The sequence below is a fragment of the Stigmatopora argus genome, chromosome 21, assembly GCF_051989625.1.
Source record: "Stigmatopora argus isolate UIUO_Sarg chromosome 21, RoL_Sarg_1.0, whole genome shotgun sequence".
Taxonomy (NCBI): Eukaryota; Metazoa; Chordata; class Actinopteri; order Syngnathiformes; family Syngnathidae; genus Stigmatopora; species Stigmatopora argus.
The window spans coordinates 4350853-4365012 of NC_135407.1; the positions used below are offsets into that span (position 1 = coordinate 4350853).

The following is a 14160-nucleotide window of genomic DNA, read 5'->3' on the forward strand; positions in this document are numbered from 1 at the left end:
TAAGCATCCAGTGACCTTATTTTACTTTTGCGTTAAGCACTCAGTGACCTTATTTGACTTTTGTGGATGATTTGGTTACATTTGCTAATGAGACAGTCCGGTTAACTCACAATTTACGTAAATGTTATTTCCAGACTCAAAAATAAGATAATTAATTTCAACGGATCGGACGTCTCTCGCCGTCAATGGCACCAGAGTATAATAGGTGGGTGTAAACAGTGTCCCCGTAGCTCTTCCATGCTGACGTCACCCCTGAGTACTGACGCGCTCCCCGCATGCGCGCTGCGCAGCTACTGCGGAAGCTCCTTGAGGGGCGTCGCCCAATGGTGGCGAGCTCTGATTGGCCGCGTCTGAATGAAAACAAACCCAAGCCCTGCCTCTTTTGCTTCCCCCGTCACTCGATCCCTCGTCACTCTCGCAGGCAGGGAGTCGTCACGTGGGACTTTTATGAATGGACCGCCCATTGTTTTTAGTAGCGTAGTGCACAAAACAAATGGGCTTGTGCTGCCACCTTGAGGTCAACAGTGGTTTTGCCGAGCTTGCATTGACCTTGTCTTTTACTTAACTTGAACGGAAAGAGGACTTTGGTTTACTCGTGACTACGTTCGAAATCGAACATTTGATTTTTTTTCATGGCGTTACAATGTAAAGAGGAGTGTTTATATAAGCGCGTGACGTCATCTCCCGTCGCCGAATGAGTCTGCCAGACGTGCCTCTTGCTCTTTACTTTGACCTTCGCTAGGCCCACACACACCAACAGTAACTCCCAGTTTAGGTTGTCAAAAGAATGTTGGAGCCACCAATAAAATTCGACCATGTTAATAATTGCATTTAATTCACATGTTAAATAGAAATTAGCAGCCTCTGCATTTGCAATGTTCCAAAAATATTCAGCTGGATTGCTTTTTTAAATACTTTTTCACATCCCTTGGTCTTTTTTTATAACTCCATGGTATACGATACACGTCCAATCTGTTTTGGCTGTATAAAAAAAATTGTGAACACCATATTTTAACTCATGAGTTGTTATTAATGTGGATAGACGTCCAATCTATTAGAAGCATGAAAAATAGCATTCTAGTTTGCTTCAAAAATTAGAAGTTGATTTAATTACTTTTTATACACAGACTTTTCAATTGTCAAGGAATGTGTTAATAGTAAATAAATAAAAAAGAGATTAAAAACACAAGTTGATGAGACTATTTTTACCATAATGTAAATATAGAAAAAATGTGCTCAGAGTAAAAACGTTTGAATATATATATTTTTAATGTAAAATACAGGCTTTAATCATAGGAAATCTTCTTTTCAACATTGGAACTGCTTTGCCTTTAGCCTGAAGTGAATTGCCGTCCCCTAAATGTGAAATATCTGCAGTGTTTTGATAGTTGAAATGCGTTTTACTGCCCACATGTAAAGCAGTGTGTGAAGAAGTTGAGTTTATTGTGAGCCTCAAATCGTCTTTCTTCCTCCCGTCCAACTCCATTGTTGCTCGCCCAAGTAAACCACACGCCAGTCGGCGTTGCGCTCCCGTTGACCGTGGAGTTGCTTACTTTCCTCGGAAGGATTATCCTCGATCTCCCGGTGATTTGCTCTCACCTGTGGAGGAGAAAAAAGAAAAAGAAAAAAAAAAAGAACGGCGTCCAACATCAGGTTTTTACCTCATTATTTCTCATCTTTTGATTCTGTAAATGTTTTTGACCGTGTTTTCCACCCAAATGGCTTCTACACTCCCCGTGAAAATTCAAGTTCAAAAACGGCATTATTATTTTTACTCTTAAACTGAAGTATTCATGAAATAAGCAATGACAAGTTGGATTTCTTTAAGTTTTCACTTTGAATGAGGTCTTTTGTAAAGTTTTTTTTTTACTCCCCCTTGCAGGTGTGATAGTTCTTTTATTTTTCTCCTTCTCGCCATAAAATGGAGACAAAACGAGGCACTAAAAACGGGCTTTTTTGCTCTTGCTGAAGGAGTGCAGCGAAACTACAGGAGGTTTTCTTTCTGGGGGCTTTGAATGCGTCAATTGGGGCTGTTTTACAGCCCGCACGCTGGCCTACCTGACGGCCGACTGTACTCGCTAAAGAGGCTTTCTTTGCACTTGTCTGCACGGGGGATTAAAAGAAAAAAATGCATTGAGATTTGCTACAATTTGTGAGCGAGAAGCTTGAAATAGTGCTTGTTAAACAGCGAGAAGGGGAAGTGTGGCGTATTTGGGCGAGTGTGTGTGACGGTGTGTATGCATACACGTGTCAGACGTTTTTTCTGGAGGCTTTCTTGGACTAAATAGCAAGGAAATTGTGCTTTTGTTTTGCAGTCGTTTGGTTTTTAGAGGATGGAATTAGATGTTTGGAGCTTTATGCTGGATGATTCTCTTATCACGAAAATTTGGGAAAGTGTGGAGCTTGCTTTTGTTTTAATGTGTTGAGCATTGTTGTGTTCATAATTGCAAACTGTGTTCAAATCAGACGTATTTCCTTCCTTTATTCACAAAATATATATTTTTAAAATTGTTTAAAAGTACTCAAGTGGATCTTATTTTCAACTTGGCATCTTTTTTTGTGTGTATATTGTGGAACTTTCTTGCACTTGAAGTATATATCGTCCCAGATTCCAAGGTAAGTGGAAGGTCAAATAAATTCACTCAATATTTTCTTTGCAAAATCACAAGATGATTCATGAAATGAAAGGCAAATTGTTTTAGCATTTTATTTGCAATGCAAGTTTAAAAATGTGTACCATCTTCCCACCTTAAAAACTGCAACATGTGCTCTTTCGGCTGAGGCGTTGCCCTCAAGCGATTGTTTATTTAACACAATTCCAAAATAACGAAACGCATTATATCCTAAACGAGACTTTTTAGAGTTGACTTTCAGTTTTACGTCTAAACTTTGCTTTCCATGACCATGCTGGAGCCTACCATTTAAGAAGACATTTTATTTTAGAAGAGCACGAATCAATAGCGTCTCAAATTGTGAGCCAAATATTTCCCCCCCCCCCCCCCCCCCCATCCCAACGACGATTTTCCTATCCTGTCCCCCCTTCCCAACATGGAGGCAGCCTGCCACGAAATGCCATCTCGTGACCCAAAGCGTGCTTAAAGGCAAGAGCAATTAAAAGCACCTCATCCGGGGCCCTTTGCTCTCGGGGCCTCTTTTCCCTCCCCCGAACTTGAAGTCGACCGTCCGTCCACACAAAGCTTTGGCTTTGACGACTCTGCCACGCAGCGGCACGCTGCACTTTCCTTGCCAAAAAAGGGGGAAAATACCCACTCCAAAGCCATTTAACAAGACCCGATTGAGCCCAAGCCAAGCGACGCGAGTGCAGCTTACCCCTTTTGTTGTGCGAGGTGTCTACGCGCTCGTCTGCGGGGGTGAAGAAGCTCGGCAGAAGAGCCGAGCGGCTATAAAAAGGCACGTCTGCGCATCCTGTGCTCAATTAGGACTTGAAAAAAAGCCCCTGCGCACCTCGTCCAATTCTGTCCGGACTTAACAAGAGGCGGAGCGACGCAGTCTTAAAAGTGGACTAAAACATTTGTTTTATTTGTTTCTCCCCACAACAATTCTGAAAATATAAGCCAGACGGAAGAGAAAAACGGGATATTTTTCCAGCTTGAGTTTTACAATGCTATCAAAAAGTCCAAAATGCTGACAACGTTGTCTTAATCCGAGCTCTGCTGCAAAAAAAGAAAAGAAAAGCTACAAGCAGGCATGGTGGCCCCGCAAAAATCCAGTCGGACTTCACTCGGAGCTCCGGAAATATTGTGTGTAATCTGGTTGCCATGTCCAAAATATCAGTCGTGTTTGAAATATGTCGGGGGGAAGATGAAGACGTCCGCATGTAAAAAGTCAGCGTGCTGCGAGAAATGGAGCGCTTTATCTCCCGTCTTGGAATCACTACACGTATCATTGAAAAGAGAATATTATTATCCTTTAGGGCAGTTGACGACTTCCGCCACTTTTGTAGCGATGTCAAACCAGTTCCAAGTGAAAAAGACTTCATTTGGACGTTTTTTTTTCTGGGGGGATTAGTGTCCTTTCACCTTGCCGCAGACAGTTGCAACATTGCTTTGAACATGACCCTGATTACCAAATGCCAGCCAAATGCTGGCAAGTTGTAAAATGCAGCAAATGCTGTTGACTGAGGCGCCTCCAAAATGCAGACTTTGTTATTATTATTATTCTTGTTTTTTGTCATCAAGCACAGAGTGGAATACAGTCAAAGAATGTAAACCATCCGACAGGAATATATATATATAGAGTTTTACATGGTGGAAATTATTGAAGAGAAATGCACGAGATGGCAAACAAAGTCGTGTAGTTATTTTTTAACCCCACCGACCGCCCCCCCCCATACACACCTCCTCCCCCCTCGTTGTGGTGATTTGTTGCAATTTCAAAGAATTCATTCCGAGTCGAATGCGGCGATAAACTATCAATGTCAAGCTTAGTGGAGGCGTGCGCGCGCGTGCCGTGCGCGCCCGCACGCACCGGCGACCTGTCAATTTCTGGCTGGCGGCCGGTCACGTGACGCCCGCCTCCGTGGAGTGGATGGCGACGGCTCTCCACGTCAGCTTTCGCAATTTCTGCCCGGCGGAGAAAGAGCTTGGCGAGAAGAAAGCAGCCCACGCTCGAGGAAGCCGAGGCAAAGAAGGACCCAAGGAAGGAGGGAGGGAGGGAGAGAGGGAGGGCAGGCAGGCAGGCAAGCAGGCAGGAGGAGGCGACCGGTTGGTCGCTCGCTCCCTCGGTCCCTCGGTCGCTCGGCCGGCGACGGGGGGAAATAATATACCATGATGGATTTTGACGACAGGGTCCCTGTCGGCTCCAACATGTATTTACCCAGCTGCACCTACTACGAGTTCTCGGCGCTGCCCTCCTTCTTGTCCCAGAGTCCATCCACGCGGCCCTACTCGTACTCGTCCAACCTGCCACAAGTGCAGCCGGTCCGGGAGGTGACGTTCCGGGAATACGCCGCCATCGACGCCTCCAGCAAATGGAGCCACCGCGGCAATCTGGCTCAGTGCTACCCGGGCGCCGAAGACGTGGTGCACCCGGCGCAGGCGCAGGCGCAGGCGCAAGCGCAGGCGGACATTTTCGGCAAGAGCAGCCCGGCCTCGGCCGCCGCCGCTTACCACCACCACCATCACCACCACCACCATCACGCCGCCGCCGCCGCCGCTGCCGCCGCAGCCGCCGCCGCCGCGGCCGCCGCCGGCTCCTCCAATTTCTACGGCAACGTGGGCCGAAACGGGGTTCTCCCGCAAGCCTTCGACCAGTTCTACGAGACGGCTTACGGCGCCTCGTCGGAGAGCTCTTCGGCCAACTTCGCCCCCGACAAGCCGAGCGGCAAGCCCCCCGCTTCGGCTCCGGACGACTCCGTCTCGGGCTCCTCCGAAGCTAAGGAGCCGCGCGAAGAGGACAACAGCAGCCCCGAACTGTCATCCGGCAACAATGAGGACAAATCCGCCAGCAGTAAGTTTTGCAACTTTGCCATCTTGTTAAACATTTTATATGCCTTTTTTATAAGCGCATAATGTTTATAGAGGGTCCGCGGGACCACCCCCTCCTCCCTTGCTCTCGCCCCGAACAAACTTTGGTATAAACGGCACCATCACGTGCTCGCTTTTGAAATTGACCGTGAAAAGACGGATTTTTTTCACATTAAAATAAGCGCAATATTTTTTCCACCGCTTTATATTTGGTTTATTCTCTCCGTTTTTAACGTTAAAACCGTGTGCAAAATACCGCACGGAGTATAGTGCGCCTGCCTGCCCAGTTGGAAAAGGTCAAAGCCAAGCAGCACCGACTGTTTTCAGTCAAGTGGAGAACGCCGTCCAAAAAAAAAAAATAGGAGCTTTCATGTTTCATGGAGGTATTGTTAAATGTCCATCTATTTTTTGTTGTTGTATGGGGGGATTCGCAGATGGAGCCAGGACCCGCAAGAAGAGGTGCCCCTACTCCAAATATCAGATCCGAGAACTGGAGCGTGAGTTCTTTTTCAGCGTGTACATTAACAAGGAGAAACGTCTGCAATTGTCTCGGATGCTCAACCTGACCGACCGCCAAGTCAAGATCTGGTTTCAGAACCGCCGCATGAAGGAGAAGAAGCTCAACAGAGACCGATTGCAATATTATACAGTCAACCCGCTGCTCTAGTGGAAGCGAGCGGCCATTTATTCGGACCCACACCGAGGGACGAACAGGACTGGGACTCTCTCTCTCTTTCTCTCAGGCTGCGGTTTTAATTGTCTCCCCGCCGACATCAACAGTGGTTCCTTGCAAGGTCCTGGGTGGAAAGGATTCCCCAACCGAGTTTGAACTCTGACTGAATCAGTGTATTTTGTTATATATAAAAAAAATCGTTTTTTTTGTATGAAATCACAAGTCATGTTTAATAAGTGAATCAATACAAGCATCGGTGCGACCAAATGACGTCAGAACGAATGAGAATGTAACGTGATGTTTATTTTTCGTTTTTTTTTCGGGGGGGGGGGGGTGTATTTATTTCGTAGGCACTCGTTTACTATCTTTTCACGTCACGGCGAATTGTATTTATATCGATTTTTTAATAGCCCACAACGTCTTTAGATTTTTTGTTCTTCTTAAAAGCGACTTTGTGGTCAAATACTGCAGGTCTAACCACCAGAGACATAAGCTCGTTGCACTGACGTTAATACACGGCCAAAATTGCAGGTATAGTAGAAACACTCGACTCAACTGTTTTCTGTTTTGATTTCAAGACTGACACATGTCATGTCAAAAAACAAAAAGTTGAATTTCGTGGATGCGTCAAGTCGAAAAGCTGGTCAGGGTCGTCCAATCTCTCGCTCGTTTTTGCCCCAAACACAATTGTGTATTATACTATATTTGCAAATAAAGACATTTGAAAATATGACTGCTGGATGTGTCTTTTGTGGGTGGTTTTGGATTGTTAAAGTGGAATTATTCAAATTAGCGGTTTGCAGGAGTCAAAAAAAAAGGCTGCCATATTTTGTTCTGACATGATTTGCTGGTGATATTTACAAAAATAATCAAACGTTGATAACTTGTTCAAAAAGGTGGCTAAACTATAGGGCATTTTTGCTATATTTTATAGGCTTTCAATTAAAATGATTTAGACTTGTCGGTCATGGTGAAGATGGCATTAAAAAAAAAAAGAAAACTTGCATTGCAAAATTCTAAATGTTTGCAACATTCCAATCACTTATTGATATTGAAACGAAAATAAATCCATGTGTTTTTATAGACTGCTTTGTTATGTATTATAACTTTGCAATGCTTTTATGACGTTAACACTTATTACTTTGGTTATTTTACTCAGTTTAAACAAGCAATTTGCTGGTTCATACAATGCGTGGTATTGTAGACAGTCCCTCTTTGACACGTTTGTTTTGTGATTGACTCAAATTCGATTTTTGGAATTCGCCTGTTTGGTATAATAATAACATTTGGGTTCTATAAATGCCAAATTTGAAAATAACCCACTTGTGTTTCAAAAGGAAGCCTCTCCCCCTTTTCTTCATTCGACCCTAACAAATGGGCTATTCAACTATTTGGGTCAAATGAAATGATGTCAAAAGCAACTGTTTTAAGCTTTGCTTTCTTCGTGAGTTAAAATGACCCAGTAAGGGAACAACTATACTTGCGTGACTTTTGTTCATTTCCCGCAAGTAGTTAAAGGATGAACTACAACGGAGCAGATCCAATTTTGTAGGTCAAACGAGTCCAAGGATGTTCCCTTTTGGAGCCAGATTAGATCCAACCTGTTCTAATGTGCTATATATCATGTCCAACGACAGGTATATTTACAACAAGGTCACTTTAAAATGACTTGCTACGTTTTGACCCACTTTTTTGGGAGGCTTAACATGACTCAAGTTGACGTTGGGTGACATTAACTAAGAAATGTGATTTAAAATCACAGAATTTAGTTAGTTTGCACCCCGCTATTTTTTCCACCTTGCTTAGACGTGTAAAAAGCATTATTATGTAGATTTCGGCGGGTCGTATTGTCCATTATTTTACTCAAATGAACCCCGTTACTTTGAACCCACCGTCTTTTAGCAATGAACCCGAACAAAACAGCCAAATGGCCTTTTCCCCCTCCTCCTCAAATTTCACCAACTTGGTGTGGTCTTATTGCCTCTTTTATTTTAGTCCAACATGCGCTCTTTCTTGGCACTGAGTGCTTCTCTTTTTTTTTCTCCTGGTGTGTCTCCCCACTGTTGTTGTTTTTTTGGGGGGCCAAAGCTCTGGGCTTTGGTCAGCCTCGCCATATTTGCTGTTGTTATCGGCGCCTTTATGGCAGGCGGCCGCAGCGCATTGGCGTTCATATATGACAGTCAAAAGGCTCATAAATGCCGGCCGGCGGCGAGAGAGAGAGGGAGAGGGGGGGAGAGAGAGCGAGACTGAAGTTTATGGTTGTCCTCTGTGCAGTCCGGCCGGCCTTGCCTTGCTTTGCCTTGCCTTGCCTGGCCGTCCCTGGCCGCGCGCGCACGCTGGAATTCTGTCCCTAATTACGGGACATCCTCCCCGTTGCCCCGGCAACGCGCCCATAAAAGCCGTCTGAGGGTCTGGAGCATTTGTACAATTGGAGTGCACCGCAATAAAGCGTCTGAGACCCAAGGTTATTAACTGTTGCCAAGGAGGCGACAGGAAGAGGAAGGAGAAAGGGGATTACACTTCTTGCCTCTTGGCTGGACTTCACTTTTTTTTTTCTCCTTGCTTCCTTCCTTCCTTCCACCGGGCTCCCGAGCACTGGCTCCGGGGAGAGCCCTTGACGACCGGCTCCGGTTTGGTTTTTACCACCGGGCGGCGCTATGGGAGCCAATGTCACGGCCGCTGGCCTGCAGGTAAAACGAAAACAAAACCAAAAAAAAAACAAGCCAAAAAAAATTATAATCCAAAAGTCAGAGACGAGAGCTCCTCCGTTTCGGTTCCGGTAAAGTCGTCTGCCCGAGACCACACGCGAGCGAGTGAGTGTCCTTCCCTAAATCACGGCAGGCCGGGCGGACGTTTGTCTTCATTTCCGACCGCTTGACGGCCTGCCAAGAAGGAACACTTGGCTGAACGTGCCTAGCGAGCATGGGGGCTTATTAGTCCGAGGATCGGAGCCGATGGCTGGCAAAGCAACGCTTCCGCTGCGTGTAATAAAACGCTGCGTTATCGTCGGTGGGCGAACTCGATCCCCAGGCCGATCAAAGCCAGCGGTCGGATGGGAAATGCTCGGGCAGCTGTGAAAAGGAGCATTTAATAGCTGTAATTAATAACCGCGGAGGAAAGATATCGATAGCCAGCTCCTCCGCCGTAATTGATGGATTTAGTTCCACGCACATTGACTCAAATGTCCCAAAAGGCTGGGAGGGAGGGGTATCATTCTGTATCAGCCCTTGGATTTATTATTATTTTTTTGGTTCGTTTCATGTTTTTATGACATTGAAATGTAAAGCCGTTTGGAATAGTTGACGTGTGTGGTGAGCTATGTTTGTGAAAGGCTTCAAATAACTCGAATTTGCAAGCTAAAGGAAAAACGAAATGGGGAATTAAACAGAGGTGTGCTTTTGCAAGTTCAGTTTTTGAACATGTACTGCCATTGGCGGTTATAGACGTCTTGGATCTGTTGTCAGTTGTTGATAGTGGCAGTCAATTGATTTATAAAGGATTTTATATATTTTTATTCCCATCACGTTGGTGCAAAATGCTGTGTGAATACATGTTTATTTAATGCCATTTAATGCTTGCTGTTTGCTTGATGATATGAACACAGTTTAGGTTGTTTTGAATTTAAAAATGTACAATGACGTCCAATCCATTTCAACTCTGGACTGGCAGCGAGCGTTGAAATGGATTGAATGATCATCGTCGTCAAAAGCCACCTGTGAGTAAAAAAATGCTTTCCATTTTTTTTAAAATTGCCCTCACATTTGTGGACATTTTTGTCCAAACACACGCTTTAAAGCAATTTGCAGTGTGTAATTTGCTTGCAGTTGTTTACAACCATTTATTCTTCTGCATTCAAAAATTATTGAACAAACCCTTTCCCATCCCCAAATCATAAAATCATGTATTTGGGAATAAATTGCTCCCCATAAAAAAGCAAAAAGAGTATGTAAGTTGACATTTATTCGAACATTTGAACAGTAAAATGCTGCAATTGCTTTCCGCCTTGTCTAAATGTGCCCCATGAACCTTTTTGTTATAGTGACCAAACATTTTTGCCAATATGCTTTGATTTAATGCATTTCCCTATAAATCTGTCCTTTATTATTGTATCGAGGTAGTATCAGGCCGCAAAGTGAATGTTCTCTTGCCTGTTTTGAGAAACTCCCCAGGCCATATTTTTGCAGACAAGATTTTCTCGCCATGGGCTCATTTTTAACCACATTTTAGAACTCCCATCGAGCCCCTTGGCTTTGTTTTTAAGTCTGAGGCGGGCATGTCTCAACCTGATTTCTTTCTCTCTATGTGAATTCATAGTTGTAGAAGAATAGCATGTAGTATACTAAGAGAATTGTCGGTCGCATTATGAAGCAAGACGAGGGCATATTAATCCCGAATGGCTGCTCTCGTCGTCCTTCGCCTCGGTGAACTACGCAGGCTGCCGGTGGGCGGGACTTGCGTCGGTCCCGAGCCTCCCATTGGTCGCCGCTCGCTCACGCAGCGACGAGGGGCGCTCCTAACCATAGGCGGCATGTTCTGCGCGAGAAATGTCAGACCGAGGGGGCTTCCTTCTCCCTTCGCCAAAATACTCTCCAATAATGTCATGTTCGGACGGCCCGTCAGGAAATGCCTTCTTGGTGGATTCTCTGATCGGAGCCGGAGCCGGCGGGGGTCACTACGCGGCCGTGGAGGTGCCTTACGGACTCCACAACTATGGATACTTTGCGCCCAAGCGCGCCGAGGTGGGCGCCCAGAACCTGCTGGGGGGGCCGGGCGCCTACCTGTCCGGGATGGAGATGTGGATGGACGCGCAGAGGTCGTGCCGTGTGGAGCAAGAGCGCTCCTCCTCGGCTCCTCAGGTGGCGCCTTGCTCCTTCCCGGGCATCAAGGAGGAGAGCGCTTACTGTCTCTACGAGCAGACCAAGGGGTCCAAAGGTTCCGGGGGGGCTGAAGACCTGACGTATGCCAGGACCGCCGCCCGCGGCACGACCGACGACCACGGCAATGGCAACGGCAACGGTGGAGGAGGAAGCGCGCTGGCTATGCCTTGCTATTTCCGCTCCTCTCCGACTCAGGCGCACCCTCATAAACTTTACAACGCCGACGGCCCAGCGCCCAACCCACCCTACTCGCATTCGGGGGGCCCTGCCCGCTTCCGCTCGCCGCAGCAGGAGGACGGCAGGGGCGTCGTTGAGCCCGGCCCCGCGGCCCAACAGCACCGGCAGGCGCAGGTGGCTCCTGCCGGCGAAGAGGCGCGCGAGTCGGGCACGGATGTGGAAGTCTCCTCGGCGGAAGAGGATACCGACGAGCAAGACAAGGACGAAAAATGTAAGCAATCTTCACGTGTGTGTGTGTATGTGGGGTGGGAGTGGGAGGGGGGGGGTGTCGTTTGGGGGTAGGGGGGCACTGCCACAACGTGTTAGCATGCATCACCTGTTAAGCACGACGCGTATTTGCATTCTTAACATTTAAATGAGCTATTACTTGATAGAAAGAAACAAGGCTGACCATGGACTAGGGTCATTTAGATGTGTATTTATTTCATTGAAGCTAATGATAGATATGTACGACCCTTATTTGCAGTCTTAACATTTAAATGAGATTACTTAAAGGAAAGAAACAACATTGATCATAGACTAGGGTTATTTAGACGTGTATTTCATTTTCAAGCTGATGATAGATTTCCATTGCTCTATATCACCTCAGGTGTTCGAAATGTGTTTATTGTGTTCATACCACAATGACTTCGAATGTTAAAAGGCATTTGGAAACTTGTGACAGCCACCCCCCCTCCCCCCACCAACCCCCAACAACACACACAAACAGTACATATAACAGATAGATATATTAGTGCTCACACACACAAACAGTACATATACCTGATATACATATTAATGGTCACACACACACACAGATGCACAAAAACACCCCCCTTAAAAACATTGAAACGAATTAAAATACTCGCCAACTCATGAAAATGCTAAACAGCATTTATTGCAAGTCAACAGTCTCTTAGTAAACAAAAGCACATATACAAGACACTGCCACAATCGTAAAGATTCAACCACAATGAAAAGTACTAAATCCCCGTGCATGTTGACACACACACGCACGCGCGCACACGCACACACACACACACACACACACACACACACACACACACACACACACACACACACACACACACACACAAACGAAGCGACTCTAATAAAAATATAAAGTAGCAGTATGGATACTAATACATTTTTTGACAAATACACGTAAAATATGAGACCAATAAAATGACACAGAATACATAATTACACGAATACAGATCAACTACACACACCCACAAACCCACACACAACATAAAACACAGTCCCAATCACTGTCATAAAATCTGAACACACTCATGCTAGTCGACCAACTTACACACACACACACACACACACACACACACACACACACAGTAGAATACATTTGTTAAAATACAAAACCATTCCAAACATGTTCCCTGCCTATTTTCACTCACTCAGTTGGATTAAAAATAACCAATTTCCCCCCAAACAACATTAACTAACACCAGTTGTATTAATTTAAGCCCCTTTTTTTTTAAATTATTTGGGTCAAGATCACCTAAATGGTATACACTTTTGGCTCAAAGTAATAACCCAATTGTTTTTAATTTGGGATGTCACAATTTTAACACACACCACCACACACACACAACTGTACTATTAGGTGCCCCAACACCGTTTATAAGTGTGTGTGTGTATAAATACACACCCTCTAAAGATAAAAATTAAAAAATTAAAAACGGATTTATCCCCCAATAGTTTGGGGAAATTGTTTTCTTAGTGTTTAATCCCACATGCACACTTTACACCTAAATGTAGTTATATTTCCTAAACACACACACACACACACACACACACACACACACACACACACACAATGAAGCGTCTAGACTTGCCTACTGTCACAAATCTCCAAATTGCCACCCTAGTGTGTAGACAATTTCCCACAATGCAATGCATCTCCCAACACACGGGTGTGTTCCCTGTGTTTAGGCGACAGCAAAAGCGAAAACACAGCCAACTGGCTGACGGCAAAAAGCGGCCGGAAGAAGCGTTGCCCTTACACTAAACACCAAACTCTGGAGCTAGAGAAAGAGTTCCTCTTCAACATGTACCTGACTCGAGAGCGCCGCCTGGAGATCAGCAAAAGCGTGCACCTGACTGACAGACAGGTCAAAATTTGGTTCCAAAACCGCCGGATGAAATTGAAGAAAATGACCAGGGAAAATAGGATCCGGGAGCTCACGTCCAATTACGGATTTTCGTGATAAACGAGGTGACGAAAAAACAAACAAACATAATGAAATGACTGCCCCCCTACATTACCACGACCACCCAGCCATTTCACTGCGCTTAATTCCCCCACACACATACACTGACTCAAAAATATTGGCTTGAGTGGAGTCAATTCCAACCCCGATTCCCCCTCTTTTTTTACACGAATTTCCACAAAAATACCTCATTGTGCATGCGTGGAATCATTTTGGAATCACCACGTTATTACTAATAATAACAACCCACGCAGCTCAGATGCTCGATCAACAGGCCTCTTGCCAAGTGCGCCAATTGCGCAACAATTTTGGGTGGAAAAAGCCACACGCTCGTTTCTTATTTCTCTGCCTGCGCGTGTGTGCGCGCGTGTGTGTATGTACATACCGATATTGTTTTTTTGTGTCATGCTGAATAAATTATCGCTCTGTCGCATTTACGGAGTAGCTGTTTGTGTTTTTTGCTCCCTATGTGGCGCAATCCCCCCCTCAAATCCGAGCCCCATCTTTGATTTGCGCGGCGAGGGGCAATGCAGTTTGCTAATTAGCATCGGAAATAATGAAGAAACGAGGTTGGAAGGCGTCTGAGCTGCACGCGGGCGGCTATTGTGGAGTTTTATGACCGGCTGCTTGCTATACGAGCTTTCTCGCTCTCCCCGCTTCAGTCGTGGGAGAGGAGA

At 45.4% G+C, this 14160-nt stretch overlaps 2 protein-coding genes across 2 annotated transcripts; both read left to right on the forward strand.

The window, feature by feature from the left end:
- Positions 1 to 4689: 4689 nt before the first annotated feature.
- On the forward strand, positions 4690 to 6425 carry hoxa11a (homeobox A11a). The gene is made up of 2 exons (XM_077590990.1): positions 4690 to 5469; positions 5921 to 6425. Exons 1-2 carry the CDS (start codon positions 4788 to 4790, stop codon positions 6151 to 6153), a joined length of 915 nt encoding a protein of 304 aa, XP_077447116.1. The 5' UTR covers positions 4690 to 4787; the 3' UTR covers positions 6154 to 6425.
- Positions 6426 to 10578: 4153 nt separating this feature from the next.
- LOC144067337 (homeobox protein Hox-A10-like) lies at positions 10579 to 13920 on the forward strand. Its single transcript, XM_077590989.1, has 2 exons — positions 10579 to 11484; positions 13206 to 13920. Exons 1-2 carry the CDS (start codon positions 10704 to 10706, stop codon positions 13478 to 13480), a joined length of 1056 nt encoding a protein of 351 aa, XP_077447115.1. The 5' UTR covers positions 10579 to 10703; the 3' UTR covers positions 13481 to 13920.
- Positions 13921 to 14160: the final 240 nt, after the last annotated feature.